Source organism: Nyctereutes procyonoides, unplaced genomic scaffold (genome assembly GCF_905146905.1).
Source record: "Nyctereutes procyonoides isolate TBG_1078 unplaced genomic scaffold, NYPRO_anot_genome, whole genome shotgun sequence".
In the NCBI taxonomy this organism is placed as follows: domain Eukaryota; kingdom Metazoa; phylum Chordata; class Mammalia; order Carnivora; family Canidae; genus Nyctereutes; species Nyctereutes procyonoides.
The window spans coordinates 38,840,638-38,855,246 of NW_026575139.1; the positions used below are offsets into that span (position 1 = coordinate 38,840,638).

Genomic DNA, 14,609 nt, shown 5'->3' on the forward strand with positions numbered 1-14,609 from the left:
CCAATAGCCAATAAAAGTTATTATCCGGGAAAGAAAGCTAAAACAATATAAGAATAAGTTGGCATGAAGTAGGCATGGCAGACACTTTGTATTGGATAAACAGGTGTTATTCACAGTTTTCTTTCCCCCTTTTTTCCTCTCCAATAGTAGCTGGAAAGCTCGTAGTAGCTAGCCAAGGAGCCAGGAATAGAGATCACTTAGGGAGGACTCCTGGCAAAGTTTTATAAAGAGAACCGACAGGGCCTGACATGTCTTTTTCAATACTTTGTCTTTATCCTTCTGCTAGCTTTCTGTCCTGGTAACTTTTATATTTCTTCATAATTTTTACCTTTACTAAACCTCATCAATTTTAATATCCTATTCCCACTTTACCTGGAGTATGCCATTTGTTTCTTTCCTCTTTTGGCCAGGATCATGAAGAAAATCATCAGACCCCTGTACAGTCAAGTTAGCTGCTCCTAGTTCTTCATTGAAAGGAAATCTTTGAGATGATAGTGTATCAATGCTATGAAAGATTTAAAAATAAAGTTTCCTAAATTGTCATAAATTCAGTAAATATTTGAATACATAAATCTTTGATAACTTCTTAGTTATACAGTACTAAATGCTGTACTTTTATACTGTAAAATGAAATTAATCCATTAAGTGATTAAGCATATCAAACACAGAAAATCACATGATACAAAGTTACTCTGACCAGACTGGTTTAGGCATAGCAGGAAAAGAGCAGGACAAGGTTTTGCTTTGAAGAAGAGAACATCCAGAAGCTCTTCAAGAAGGGTAGAGTAAGAAACTCTAAAAATCCCCTCCTCAGCAAAGAGAACACTAGGAAAAATGTTCAAAATCAGCATTTCCAGAACTCTGGAAATGAAAAGCTTGCAAACAGCCCAAGGAATATTTAATCAAGAAATGACTGACTTTTATTAAAGACAGCAAGCTTTATGGTATTTTTAATTTGCTTCATTCCAAGAACCCTTTCCCCAACTCTCCAGCAGCCTTAAAAATTAACAGCTGCACAATCCTTTTTGCTGTGAAAACCAACAGCCTAACAACCACTCAAAAGGGCAGAACTTTGGACCTCCTCAGAAAGCCCCATTCACAGGGTTCTCTTTATTTGACCTGACTCAGAGCTAGCTCAGTGAGAAACCCTAATGGCAGATCAATTTTTGAAAACAGTAGCAAGTGTTTAACATCTAGCTGCCTAAGGTGGCTATAGCAGTTGAGACAAACAAGAGGAATGCCAATAAACTAAAACTCAGGGGAATGAGATGTCCATGGTGGAGCTTTGAAAAGCCCTAACACATTACTGCGGATCAAGAATGCCCATTGACAGGGCTCAGCGAGTGCTCAAGCAAGATACGAGAAAAGCCTAATCTCTCATGTCTCGCTGACCTTGAGGCTCTCTGCAAGTTAGAAGTTAAGGTTAAGACAGACTTATAAAGTGCCAGAGCACTGAAGATGTGCCCCAACACCACACACACATGCATTCATGTGTGCGTGGTGCACATGCACACATCCCCAAACACACAGCCCCTTGATACTCAAAGGGAGATTTATAGGTTCATTGTAGGTAAGGAAGTCTCTTTCTAATCACTAGCAGACTTAGCTAAACAAATAGAGACCCACCACACATGACAAAGAACAGAAACTTTACAGAACTCACCCAGGAAAGTCACTTAGCAACAACATATCCTGGGAGATGGAAGAATCTGATTTTCTGGGTTGCCACATTGTATTATTTGAAATGTCCAATTTTCAACAAAAGTTATAAGACACAAAAAGAAACAAAAAAAGTCTAGTTCATACACAGGAAAAAGCATAGTCAATACAAACTGTGCTTGAGGAATTCCAAATACTGGACTTACCAGGCAAGGACTATAAGTTAGCAATTACTGAAGGAAACTATGTTCAAAGAATTAAAGGAAAGTATATACATGAATGAAGTCTTACTAAGTAAAGATATCAATAAGGAGATAGAAACTATTTAAAACAAAGAAAGAAAACCTAAACAGAATTTCTAAAGTTGAAGAATACAATAACTGAAATGTAAACTTCAACAGGGGGCTAAATAGCATATTATAGTTGGCAGAAAAAAGAATCCATGAACTTATAGATAAGTTATTGAGACTATCCCATCTGAGAAACAGAGAAAAAAAAAAAGAACAAAGAAATTTTAACAGCCTCAGAGATCTGTGCAGTACCATTAAGTATACCAACAAACAACATAGTCCCAGGAGAAGAGAAAGGTTATGTGTACTATTAACTATATAAAGAAATAAAGGCCAAAAAAGCCCAAAATTTAATAAATATCAATCTACTCATCCAAGAAACTCAAAAAACTTCAGAAAGATAAACTCAAAGAGATCTACACTTATATATTATAGCCAAACTGTCAAATGACAAAAGACAAAGGGAGAATTTGGAAAGCAGAAAAATAATTCATCATATACAGGGGTTCCTCAAAAAGATTAACTGCTGATTTTCTACAAAAAAAAAAAAAAAATGAATCCGGAAGGCGGTGCTGACATATTCAAACTGCTGAAAGAAAAAGAATGACAAGAAAAATAAATTTTTTAAATAATTATTTATTTGAGAGGGAGAAGCGGAGGAAGAGGGAGAGAATCTCCAGCAAACTCTGCTCACTGAGTATAGAGCCTGACACAATGCTCCATCTCACAACTCTGAAATCATGACCCAAGCCGAAATCATGAGTCAGATACTCAACTGACCAAGCCATCTAAGGTGCCCTTCAAAAATTCTATATCCAGCAAAACTACCCTTCAAAAGTAAAAATAGACCCATAGATCAATCGAATAGATAAAGCCCAGAAATAAGCCCACACTTATATAGTCAATTAATCTATGATAAAAGAGGTAATAGGCGTGCTTGAGTGGCTCAGTCTGTTTAAGGGTCTAACTTCAACTCAGGTCATGATCTCAGGGTACTAGGATCAAGCCCTGCATCAGGCTCCCTACTCAGTGGGGAGCTTGCCTTTCATTCTGCCCCTCCCTACTTGTGCTCTCTCTTAAATAAATAAATAAAATCTTTAAAAAAAAAAGACATAAGAATATACAACAAGGAAAAGACAGTCTTCAATAAATGGTGCTAAGAAAACTGGACAGCTACATGTAAAAAGAAAAAACTGCACCATTTCTTACACAGTACACAAAAATAAACTCAAAATGGATTAAAGACATAAATATGGGACATAAAATCATAAAGCCCCTAAAAGAAAACAAAGGCAGTAATCTGGTACTGGCCTAAGCAATATTTTTCTAGATATGTCTCCTGAAGTAAAGGAAACACCACCAAAAATAAACTACTGGGACAGTAAAGGAAATCATCAACAAAATGAACAGGCAATCTACTGAATAGGGGAGGATATTTGCAAATGATACATAAATGGCTAATATCCAAAATATAAGAATGTATACAATTGTCAAAAAAATTTATAAAACTCAACACTAAAGAAATGGGCAGAGGACCTGGACAGACATTTTTCCAAGGAAGACATTCAGATAGCCAACAGACACATGAAAAGATGCTCAACATGACTAATCATCAGGGAAAAGCAAACCAAAACCATAATGAGATTATCACCTTACACCAGTCAAAATGGCTTGTATCAAAAAAGACAAAAAATAACAAATATTGGTGGGGATATGGAGAAAAAGGGACCCTTATACACTGCTGGTGGAAATGTAAATTGGTACAGTCACAATGGAAAACAGTATGAAGGTTCTTCAAAAAATTAAAAAGTAGAAATAACATATAATCCAGTAATTACAAAGGGGGACATTAGAATTGGACATGTACCAAATGGGGTTAAACTCCAATTCAAAAAGATATACGCACTTCTATGTTTATTGTAGCATTATTTACAGTAGCCAAGATATGGAAGCAACCTAAGTGTCCATCAATAAATGGATGAGTGTGGGCAGCCCGGGTGGCTCAGCGGTTTAGCACTGCCTTCAGCCCAGGGCCTGATCCTGGAGACCCGGGATCGAGTCTCATGTCGGTCTCCCTGCATGGGGCCTGCTTCTCCTTCTGCCTGTGTCTCTGCCTCTCTCTCTCTCTATGTCTCTTATGCATAAATAAATAAAATATTTTTAAAAAATAAATAAATAAATGGATGGGTGGATAAAGAAGATATGCATATATATACAATGGAATATTGCTCAGCCATAAAAAATAATGAAGTCTTGCCATTTGCAACAACATGTATGGACCTAGAGGGTACTATATGCTAAGTGAAAAGAGTTTGACAGAGAAAGACAAATATCGCATTATTTCACTTGTATGTGGAATCTAAAAAACAAAACAAATGAACAAATAAATAAAGAAAGCAGAAACAGAACCATCAATACAGGGAACAAACTGGTGGTTGCCTGAGGGGAAGGAGCCAAGTGGATGGGCAAAAAGGGGTGAATGGGAGAGAAAGGTACAGGTTTCCAATTATGGAATGAATAAATCATGGGGATAAAAGGTATAGTTCCGGGAAGGGACTCAATGGTATTATATTTAAAAAAATAAAAATAAAAATAATAAATAAATAAATACAATGTTATTTTTGTTTATAACTCTTTTCTTCTCCTATCTAATTTATTATTTTTTAAAGATTTTATTTATTTATTCATAGAGACACAGAGAGAGAGAGAGAGAGAGGCAGAGACACAGGCAGAGAGAGAAGCAGGCTCCATGCAGGGAGCCCGACATGAGACTTGATCTCGGATCTCCGGGATCATGCCCTGGACTGATGGCAGCACTAAACCGCTGAGCCACCTGGGCTGCCCTCCTATCTTATTTAAAAGACAACTACATATAGCAATAATTATCAACCTATATAGATGAGCTTATAATGTATAATAATGCAATATGCATTACAATAACAGCAGAATGAAAGGGGAAGGGAAGGAGCTATACTGGAACAAAGTTTGTGAATCCTATTGAAATTAAATTGGTATTAATCCAAACTAGATTGTTTTAAATTGAGGTATTAATTTTATAATCCCTAGGGTAATCACTCAGTGATTAAAAAAATCACTTTTTTAATATTAAAAAAGACAATATGGAAAAATAGGGGAATAAAAAAATACCTAAGACACAGAAAACATAGCAACAAGGCAGACATAAATCTTTTATCAGTAATTACATTAAAAGTAAATGGTCTAGAAGCACCTGGGTGGCTCAGTGGTTGAGCATCTGTTTTTGGCTCAGGGTGTGATTCCAAGCTCCTGGGGTCAAGTCCCACATCAGGCTCCTCACAGGGAACCTGCCTCTGTCTCTCCCTATGTCTCCACCTCTCTCTCTGTGTCTCTCATGAATAAATAAAATCTTAAAAAAAAAAAAAAAAAGCAAGCAAATGGCCTAAAACTGCAGTTTGGAGATGACAATATTAAAAACATAGCTTATTTTTAAGTTTTTATTACCATAGTTTCCATGACATTCAATATAAATAAAATTATCATGACCAAGAAGTACTTGATTTTTAAAAAATTTTTAATGTAAAATTTCAGACATACACAAAAGTAGAAAGAATAGTATGATGAACTCCATATTCTCCATTCACATTAATCATTAACTCATGGCTATTCTCATTTCATCCATAGTCTCAACCCAGTTTCCTCTACCCTGCACCGGATTATTTTTAAAGCAAATCTCAAATATCATTTCATCAAAAATAAATAGTCTGGGGTGGCTCAGTCAGGTAAGTGTCCAACTCTTAACTTTGGCTCAGGTCAGATCTCAGGGTTATGAGATGGAGCCCTTTACAGGATCCATGCTGAGGGTGGAGCCTGCTTAAGACTCTCTCTCTCTCCCTCTGCCCATCCCCTCCTCCCACCATGCGCATACGGTTTCTCTCTCTCTCTCTCTCTCAAAATAAAAATAAAAATATTCTGCATTCATTAGAATTAATCTGCATTTTGAGAAGTTTAGATACATTCATTTTATAACTATAGTAAAGGGGTAGATATAGTAGCAGCAGAAAATAGTAAATCTAATATAATTTTTGGGCAGCCTGGGTGGCTCAGCAGTTTAGCACCACCTTCAGCCCAGGGTGTGATCCTGGAGACCCGGGATCGAGTCCCACATCGGGCTCCCTGCATGGAGCCTGCTTCTCCTTCTGCCTGTGTCTCTGCCTCTCTCTCTCTCTCTCTGTGTGTCTCTCATGAATAAATAAATAAAAACTTAAAAAAAAAAAAGAACAAAGCATAAAAAAATTATACTATTATTATTTTTTAATGCTTTGGGTTTTTTTAAAGATTTCATTTATTCATGAGAGACATACAGAGAGGCAGAGACATAGGCAGAGGGAGAAGCAGGCTCCCTGGGGTAAGCTTGGTGTGGGACTTGATACCAGGACTCTGGGATCACGCCCTGAGCCTAAGGCACAGGCTCAACCACTGAGCCATCCAGGTGCCCCAATCTAAGATAACTTTTAATAGCAATGCTATACATTTATCAAAATTCCTAAGGAAATTTTAGAAATATAAACAAAGCTATTTTCAATATAGCTTTTACTCCAATCTCTTGTTTTTTACCTGTCTCTCCTCTCAGGATTCCATCCTATTTTTGACCTAGTTAGTGAAGTTTTATCTGAAGGCTCACTTTTTCTTGTCAAAGAATCATGGTTACTCAAAATCTGTTCCAATAGTCTTATATTTTCTGCAATAAAAGAAATATAGTATCATTTTTAAAGTATTGATTCATTTCTTTTTTATATAACAGCTCATATATATTATACTCAATTCATTCTATAATGTAGGTTTTAAATACACTCATCAAATAAAACCAAGTATTTATAACTCATGAAAACTACACTGGTAAAATTTTAGGCCTGAATTTATTTCCATCACAGATAAAACTAATTTAAATGAGACATGTTATCATCACAAAGCCCAAAAAATTGCATGATTTTTATCAATAGTTACAGGGAGATTTGACTATTTCTTTATAGCAAGTGTTAGTTGAATCTTTCTCTTAATAACTTTTATCTATTATCTATTAGTGAGGTTGGTTTGCTTATTAAATAACTTTTATCTATTAGTGAGGTTGGTTTGCTTATTAAAGATCTTAGTATCCTTAAAATGCTTTAAATGCACCAAGACAAAACTCAAATGTATTTAAGTGATTCTGAGAATAAAAGCTTATATGTACCACTTTCACTTACTTTTACTAGAAGAGCTTTAAGGTTCTGTAACAAATTATTACTTTAGGTCATTTATAAAAGTTCTTATTATCTATTAAATAGTTAATACCTTAACATTTTTCTAACTGAACACAGTAATAAATGTTAAATTTCTCCAAGTTTTACTATTGAAATTCCCACCTAAAAACAATATAAAGTAACTTGCTCTAAAATAATCAGCCTTACCTTTAGCAAAGCATTATTTTTTATTAATAACAAAATTTGTTCATAAAAGGTTTAAATAACAACCTATTGAAAATAACCAGAATAATTATAACTGTATATTTCCAACTCCTTCTGCAAAGAATCTAAGAAGCTTGATTTCCCCATTTAAAGAAAAATACTGGGATGCCTGAGTGGCTCAGTGGTTGAGCGTGTGCCTTCAGCTCAGGGCGTGATCCTAGAGTCCCAGAATTGAGTTAAACATAGGGAAGCCTGCATGGAGCCTGCTTCTCCCTCTGTCTGTGTCTCTGCACAAGATAAACAAAATCTTAAATAAATAATAAAAATAAAAAACAAAACAAAGAAAAATACTAAAAATAGAGACCCTACATTAGTTAGTACTAGGCACGTAAGAGAATAATAAATAAGGAGTATGGAAATCTGTTTAATTTGAGGTAGGTCTAATAAAGTAGTAGATGCTAGTTTTGATTGCCTTATTACCTGTATGATCTGTCATCTCCATATTTTCTTTTTCTTCCTTAGGATTTTCCCTCTTTGATATTTTATCATCCTTTGAAACAGGTATAGGAGCAAACCTGCGAGGTGCTGGTGTCTCTAACGGAGATTTCTGCTTATCAAAATCTGTATCTTCAACCTCTCTAGAAGGAACTTTAATAGAAAAAATAAATAAATTCAACTTATTTTTTTAAAAAAACTTTAATTTGTGAAGTGTTACTCTTTCCCAAATTTAAAAAAATAAAAACCATAATTAGATACGATATTCAAAATAAAAAATACATAGAAATAATTCTATTCTCACTAGAAATCAAAATATAGCTATAAAAATTTTATACTGGGATGCCTGGGTGGCTCAGTGGTTGAATATCTGCCTTCGGCTCAAGGTGTGATCCCGGAGTCCCAGGATCGAGTCCCACATCAGGCTCCTTGCATGGAGCTAAATGTCATTAAAGGATAGCCCTTGATTTTCATTAATTCATTAAATAATTTTAAAACACATTCATTCATTTGGCGCTTTTTTAACTTTTTTTTTTTTTTTAAATAGGCTCTATGCTGGGTGTGGAGCTTGAACTCCCCTTTCAACTCCCAAAGTGGGGCTTGAATTCAAAACCCTGAGATCAAGAACTGAGTGGAGATGGAGTCAGAAGTTCAACTAAGTCACCCAAATGCCCCATTTACTCATTTATTTTAAATTCCAGAGGTTTAATACAAACACATTATGCATTCCTTTGTTACTATAAACAAAGATCTTTAAAATTCTATTAAAACAGGCAAACTTGGGGCATCTGGGTGGCTCGGTGGTTGAGTGTCTGCCTTTGGCTCAGGGCATGATCCCAGGGTCCTGGAAACAAGTCCTACAGCAGGCTCCTCCCAGGGAGCCTGCTTCTGCCTCTGCCTATGTCTCTGCCTTTCTCTGTGTGTCTCTCATGAATAAATAAAATCTTCAAAATAAATAAAATAAAATAGGCAAACTTACATTACTAACTGAAAATAATTAGAAATAGTTTATTAGTGTACCCAGATCATTTCTCTCCTCACAGAATCAAGGAAAATGGTAAATATACAGTTTGTCAGAGAATTGGAAAATGGATTACAAGCATTGATACTACATGAGCAAAATTTTTCTAAACTTGTGACAAGTTATGAAGGTTATTTATTAAAACCATAAAGTAGGACATGATTCCTAACTTGACTGAGCAAGTTTCAAAATGACCTAAAAATTATTTAACCTATAAACAAAGACAGTCTTCTACCACCTAGTAAACACATTTTTGGCTGACATATACTGTAAAGAAAATTCATAGATGACATTTTTCATTCACAGAGAACTACATATTTTTTACCTTGTTTGGAAGCAAATGTGTTATGTGAAGATAGATTACTGCTACCAAGATTAGAAAAGTCTGGTTTTACGGAATACTTTTCCATCACTCTAGAAGCGGGCACAGCAACAGGCTGAAAATTACTGGTCTTGAGCGCAGCACTAATGAAATGACTCTGGAAGACATACAATTATTTTATTGATTTCAAATATCATTTGAAAGAGATGACAAACTACATTGAAATTTACTAGAGGACTTGAAAACAACATATTAAATAAACATGAAAATACATACATAACATGTAACTTTCACTGTAGCAGTGACATTGCTGGGTTAAGCCTAGCTCTGTAGTATGACCTTGATTGTTTTATTTAACCATTCTAAATCTCAGTTTCTTCCTTTCTATTTCAGAGATGGCTCAGAGGCCTGCGAGGCAAGGAGATAACCAAAAGGAGGGGCTCTAGTCCTAGACCTCTACTTCAACCAGAGAATTTCAAACCAAAACTTCTCATCTTTTATATCCTGGATGATTTTGTTTGAAGGAAAGGGTTTAAAACACTGCTAAGAAGCACTCAGATAAGTAGCAACAATAATACATATGCAATTAAAATATAAATGGGCACTAAAGTAACAACAATTTTCAGCATCATTTATTAAAACATCTGGAACGTTTATGTACCTGAACTACTACAACTGATTTCAAAAAAGACTTAAACCAGGTAAAGGAAAACCTAAAAATTTAGTTTTATAGAAGTCTTAAAACTGTGTGGAGATCTCTCTACATAAATAAATAGGACAAGCTCAACAAATTTCACTTCATTAAGCATTTATTGAACTACTAATATATCTGTCACTAAAACTTCAACTTTCTCTGAAATTATAAGCATTATAATAAGATGCCTGCATGAGAAAAGACTCCATTCTCCCAAACTCAGAAAGTCAATGAATTTTGGGTTTATTTATGGAAAAATGGATAAATGACAGACAGATATATAGGACAAGTAGAACTTTCTCCTTAAGAAATCAATGTGCGGGATCCCTGGGTGGCGCAGCGGTTTGGCGCCTGCCTTTGGCCCAGGGCGCGATCCTGGAGACCCAGGATCGAATCCCACGTCAGGCTCCCGGTGCATGGAGCCTGCTTCTCCCTCTGCCTGTGTCTCTGCCTCTCTCTCTCTCTCTGTGTGTGTGTGACTATCATAAATAAAAAAAAAAAAAGAAATCAATGTGCTTTTCAAACGTGTCATCTCCTTTTACCCCAAACAAACAAAATAAAATGTTTTCTAAGTAAAGAAATCAAGGCTCAGAGATGAACAGTTATTTGTAGACCAAGAACAAGCACTCTGAAGGACCCAGGCCTACCTTCTCACAAGATCCCATGCTGTCCACTCAATTTTAGTTGTGGAGTACTTACTAAAACTTTACTTTTTTTTAAATAAATTTATTTTTTATTGGTGTCCAATTTACCAACATACAGAATAACACCCAGTGCTCATCCCGTCAAGTGCCCCCCTCAGTGCCCGTCACCCATTCACCCCCACCCCCCGCCCTCCTCCCCTTCCACCACCCCTAGTTCGTTTCCCAGAGTTAGGAGTCTTTATGTTCTGTCTCCCTTTCTGATATTTCCCATACAGTTCTTCTCTCTTCCCTTATATTCCCTTATATATATAAGTTCCCTTATATATATATATAATATATATATATAATAAATAAATATTATTTATATTCCCCAAATGAATGAGAACATATAATGCTAAAATTTTACTTTGTATGGCCATAATCATTCCAATAAAAATACTTTCTTCAACCACATGGAAAGCTCAAACCAAGCTCTATTAAGAAGTTTTGAAAATTACAGCTTATTAGTGTTACCTCTGTGATAACACACGAAGCTATAATAAATTTATTGTATATTCTTTCAAATGTTCTATTTCAATTTTTTAAAGTTTTAAAGTTGCAAATTAGAAAAAAAAAGTATATTAAAACCAATGCATTTATAGTGCTGATCACTCATTCAAAAAAAAAAAAATCCCAATCATGAAATGGGCAAAAGACATGAACAGAAATTTCACAGATATGGCCAACAAGCACATGAGAAAATGCTCCACATCACTGGCCATCAGGGAAACACAAATCAAAAACACAATGAGATACCACCTCACACCAGTGAGAATGGTGAAAATTAACAAGACAGGAAACAACAAATGTTGGAGAGGATGTGGAGAAAGAGGAACCCTCTTGCACTGTTGGTGGGAATGTGAACTGGTGCAGCCACTCTGGAAAACTGTGTGAAGGTTCCTCAAAGAGTTAAAAATAGAAATGCCCTACGACCCAGCAATTGCACTGCTGGGGATTTACCCCAAATATACAGATGGAGTGAAATGCCAGAACATCTGCACCCCAATGTTTATACCAGCAATGTCCACAATATCCAAACTGTGGAAGGAGGCTTGGTGTCCATCGAAAGATGAATGGATAAGGAAGATGTGGTCTATGTATACAACAGAATATTACTCAGCCATTAGAAACGACAAATACCCACCATTTGCTTCAACGTGGATGGAACTGGAGGGTATTATGCTGAGTGAAATAAGTCAATCGGAGAAGGACAAATATTATATGGTCTCATTCATTTGGGGAATATAAAAATTAGTGAAAAATAAATAAATAAATAAATAAATAAATAAATAAATAAATAAAAATTAGTGAAAGGGAATAAAGGGGAAAGGAGTGAAAATATCAGTGAGGGTAACAAAACATGAAACACCTAACTCTGGGAAACGAACAAGGGGTAGTGGAAAGGGAGGTGGGCGGGGGGTTGGGGTGACTAGGTGACGGGCACTTAGGGGGACACTTGGCAGGATGAGCACTGGGTGTTATGCTATATGTTGGCAAATTGAACTCCCAATAAAAAAAGAAAAATTATATTGAGTACCTGACTGCTGGGTACTATCCCAGGACGTGGAATTCCCAAAATAAACAGGAAACTGTAGTATCAGTTCCTTCTGAGGATAACTCTTCTTTTTATAATAACCCCATGCCTCATATTCAAAAGCCAATTAAAAATGTTTATGCTTTTAATTAAATGCAGAAGCACTATGTATACTGGATGGTTCTTATCAGAATCATTACAGATTTCTATTCCCAGTCCCCATCTCAGACCTGCCGTCTCAATATCTGAGAGGTACATGCATCTGTATTTTTATAAGGCTCTTCATGTGCTTCTGATGCACATTCTCAGGCTAACAAACACTGATGTAAACAAGTCACTGCAATGCAGTATTAGCCCTTTAAAAATGGTATGAACAGGAACAGCTGGGTGGCTCAGTCAGTTAAGCATCTGCCTTTGGCTCAGGTCATGATCCTAGGGTCCTGGGTTTGAGCCCCATCTTGGGCTCTTTCTTTCAAATAAATAAAAAAAGAAATCCTTTTTAGAAATGGTATGAACAGAAATACCATCAAAAAAAGGAAAAGCTGGGACGCCTGGGTGGCTCAGCGGTTTGGCGCCTGCCTTTGGCCCAGGGCGTGATCCTGGAGACCTGGGATCGGGTCCCACGTCGGGCTCCCTGAGTGGAGCCTGCTTCTCCCTCTGCCTGTGTCTCTGCCTCTCCCTCTCTCTGTGTGTCTCTCATGAATAAATAAATAAAATCTTTAAAAAAAAAAAAGGAAAAGCCAACTCTATGGAAATTCTTACAGAATTAGTGATATTTGAACTAGAATGTGCAGAGAGAGGTCTCCACATGGAAAGGAAGAATGATGAACTCTCAGATCATTATTTAAGAACTAAAACTGTTACAATGTAATGAGCTATTGCAATTACCAATGAATATTAGCTTCGGAATCCAAGGGATAAAGACCATGGGATGTGTGCTGGCTTTATTACAGATACCTGAATATCTATTTGTTGTTGTTGTAATTTTTCAAGATGCCTAAGGTGCTGCTCCATTACCACATTCATTTGCCTTTCATGATCATGACAATGTAGTTTCTCATGTTTATTCTGAATGCTTGTTTGCCGCTCTGTAACACGTTGTAACTGTTTATCAGTCTCCTGTAACTTATTGAGTAATTCTGTAACAGAATTGACTTTTGCTTCCAAATCACTCTGTACCTAAAACAATAAAATATCAACACATCAAAAATATGCTCAATTCACTGGGTGTTATTCTATATGTTGGCAAATTGAACACCAATAAAAAATAAATTTATAAAAAATATGCTCAATTACTAGGAAAGTTGTTCAAAGTGACCGATAATAAAAATGATCATCTAGAGTTTTATTCTCTAAATCTCTGATGATTTTATACTTCTATTTTTAGAATCACAGAAATAAAAAGCCGAAGATAAGTTATCCTAAAGTAGATCTTTTCTCTCATTAATAACACATTTGCAACAAAGAACTGCTACAATGCCAAAAATAAAATAATTAAATGGTAATTAAAAAGAAGTAAATAACAAAACAAATTAGCCTTTGATACTCTGCTAATCTCAGACTGAATTAGGTCAGCATCCGGGAGTCCCATCTTAGCTCCGCCACCTATTAGCTCTGGACCTGCCCCTACTCTGACCCTGTTTCTCAGTTTTCCATTTGCCAACTGAGAGGGGTGGCAGAGATGATCTCTGAGTTCCTTTTTAGTTCTAATGTAAGGGTGACCAGTTGTCCCAGGTTGCCCACAACTTGGGAGCTCTCTGGATGTGATGGTTTCAGTGCTGGACCCAGTCATTCCTAGATTTGCCAGCATTATCACAGCAAGGAGGGGGTACATCTCAACTCCGGAGAGGTAATATATAACCACAAACAGGAAAATTTTTTCAAATTAAGAGTGACTAGAATGATCCTATTCAATGGTGGGATATGACCATTTAGGGACTTGTTCCTAATAAATACTTTTACATTTTACAAAGAAGCTGTGAATATCTAGGAAAAAAATATACTTTTATCAGTGGGGCTGCTGTAGCAATGGCAGCTGCTGTTGCTGCAGCCACAGTTGTAGCTGAATCAATTCCACTGGGTGAAGTTCTCATTTCCTGAGTAGCAGCATCTTTTTCTGTGCCTGCATCTTCCAAAAGCTGTACCTTTACTTCTTTAAAAACAGGCATGTTTTGAGCCCTGTAAATAAAAAGAATACAAATATATTCAGTAAGCCACATTGAGCCATTTCAAGAAGCACTTGTAGTGGTAATCTGCTGAAGGTGGGTTTTCTTGATTTTTTTTAAAAAATTAAATCACTTGGTTTTCCATATCAGGATCTTATCAGTCATTTGGCTAATGAAATCTATGAAAGGTCATTAAACACTAAAGAAATAAGAAGATAATTCCTGGAAGGTTATGATATCTCAGAAATAAGACTTGCACATAGAAAAAGACATTGTTACACAATTACAAAGATATATAATCAGGAAGTATAAATGCAAAACAT

At 36.0% G+C, this 14,609-nt stretch overlaps 1 protein-coding gene across 6 annotated transcripts in view; it reads right to left on the minus strand.

Moving 5' to 3' along the window:
* The window catches only part of KIAA0586 (KIAA0586 ortholog), a 106,615-nt gene that overhangs the window by 82,374 nt on the left and 9,632 nt on the right, over nucleotides 1-14,609 (minus strand). For all 6 annotated transcript variants that reach the window (XR_008661710.1, XM_055304440.1, XM_055304442.1 and 3 more), the window contains exons 5-10: nucleotides 14,125-14,299; nucleotides 13,079-13,300; nucleotides 9,214-9,367; nucleotides 7,853-8,020; nucleotides 6,543-6,666; nucleotides 373-505 (exon numbers count right to left, since the gene is read on the minus strand). Coding sequence is in view for 5 of the 6 variants with exons in the window: in XM_055304440.1 (XP_055160415.1) it covers nucleotides 373-505; nucleotides 6,543-6,666; nucleotides 7,853-8,020; nucleotides 9,214-9,367; nucleotides 13,079-13,300; nucleotides 14,125-14,299 (976 nt within the window). In the remaining variant the exon portion in view is untranslated. The remainder of the gene's footprint in view (nucleotides 1-372; nucleotides 506-6,542; nucleotides 6,667-7,852; nucleotides 8,021-9,213; nucleotides 9,368-13,078; nucleotides 13,301-14,124; nucleotides 14,300-14,609) is intronic.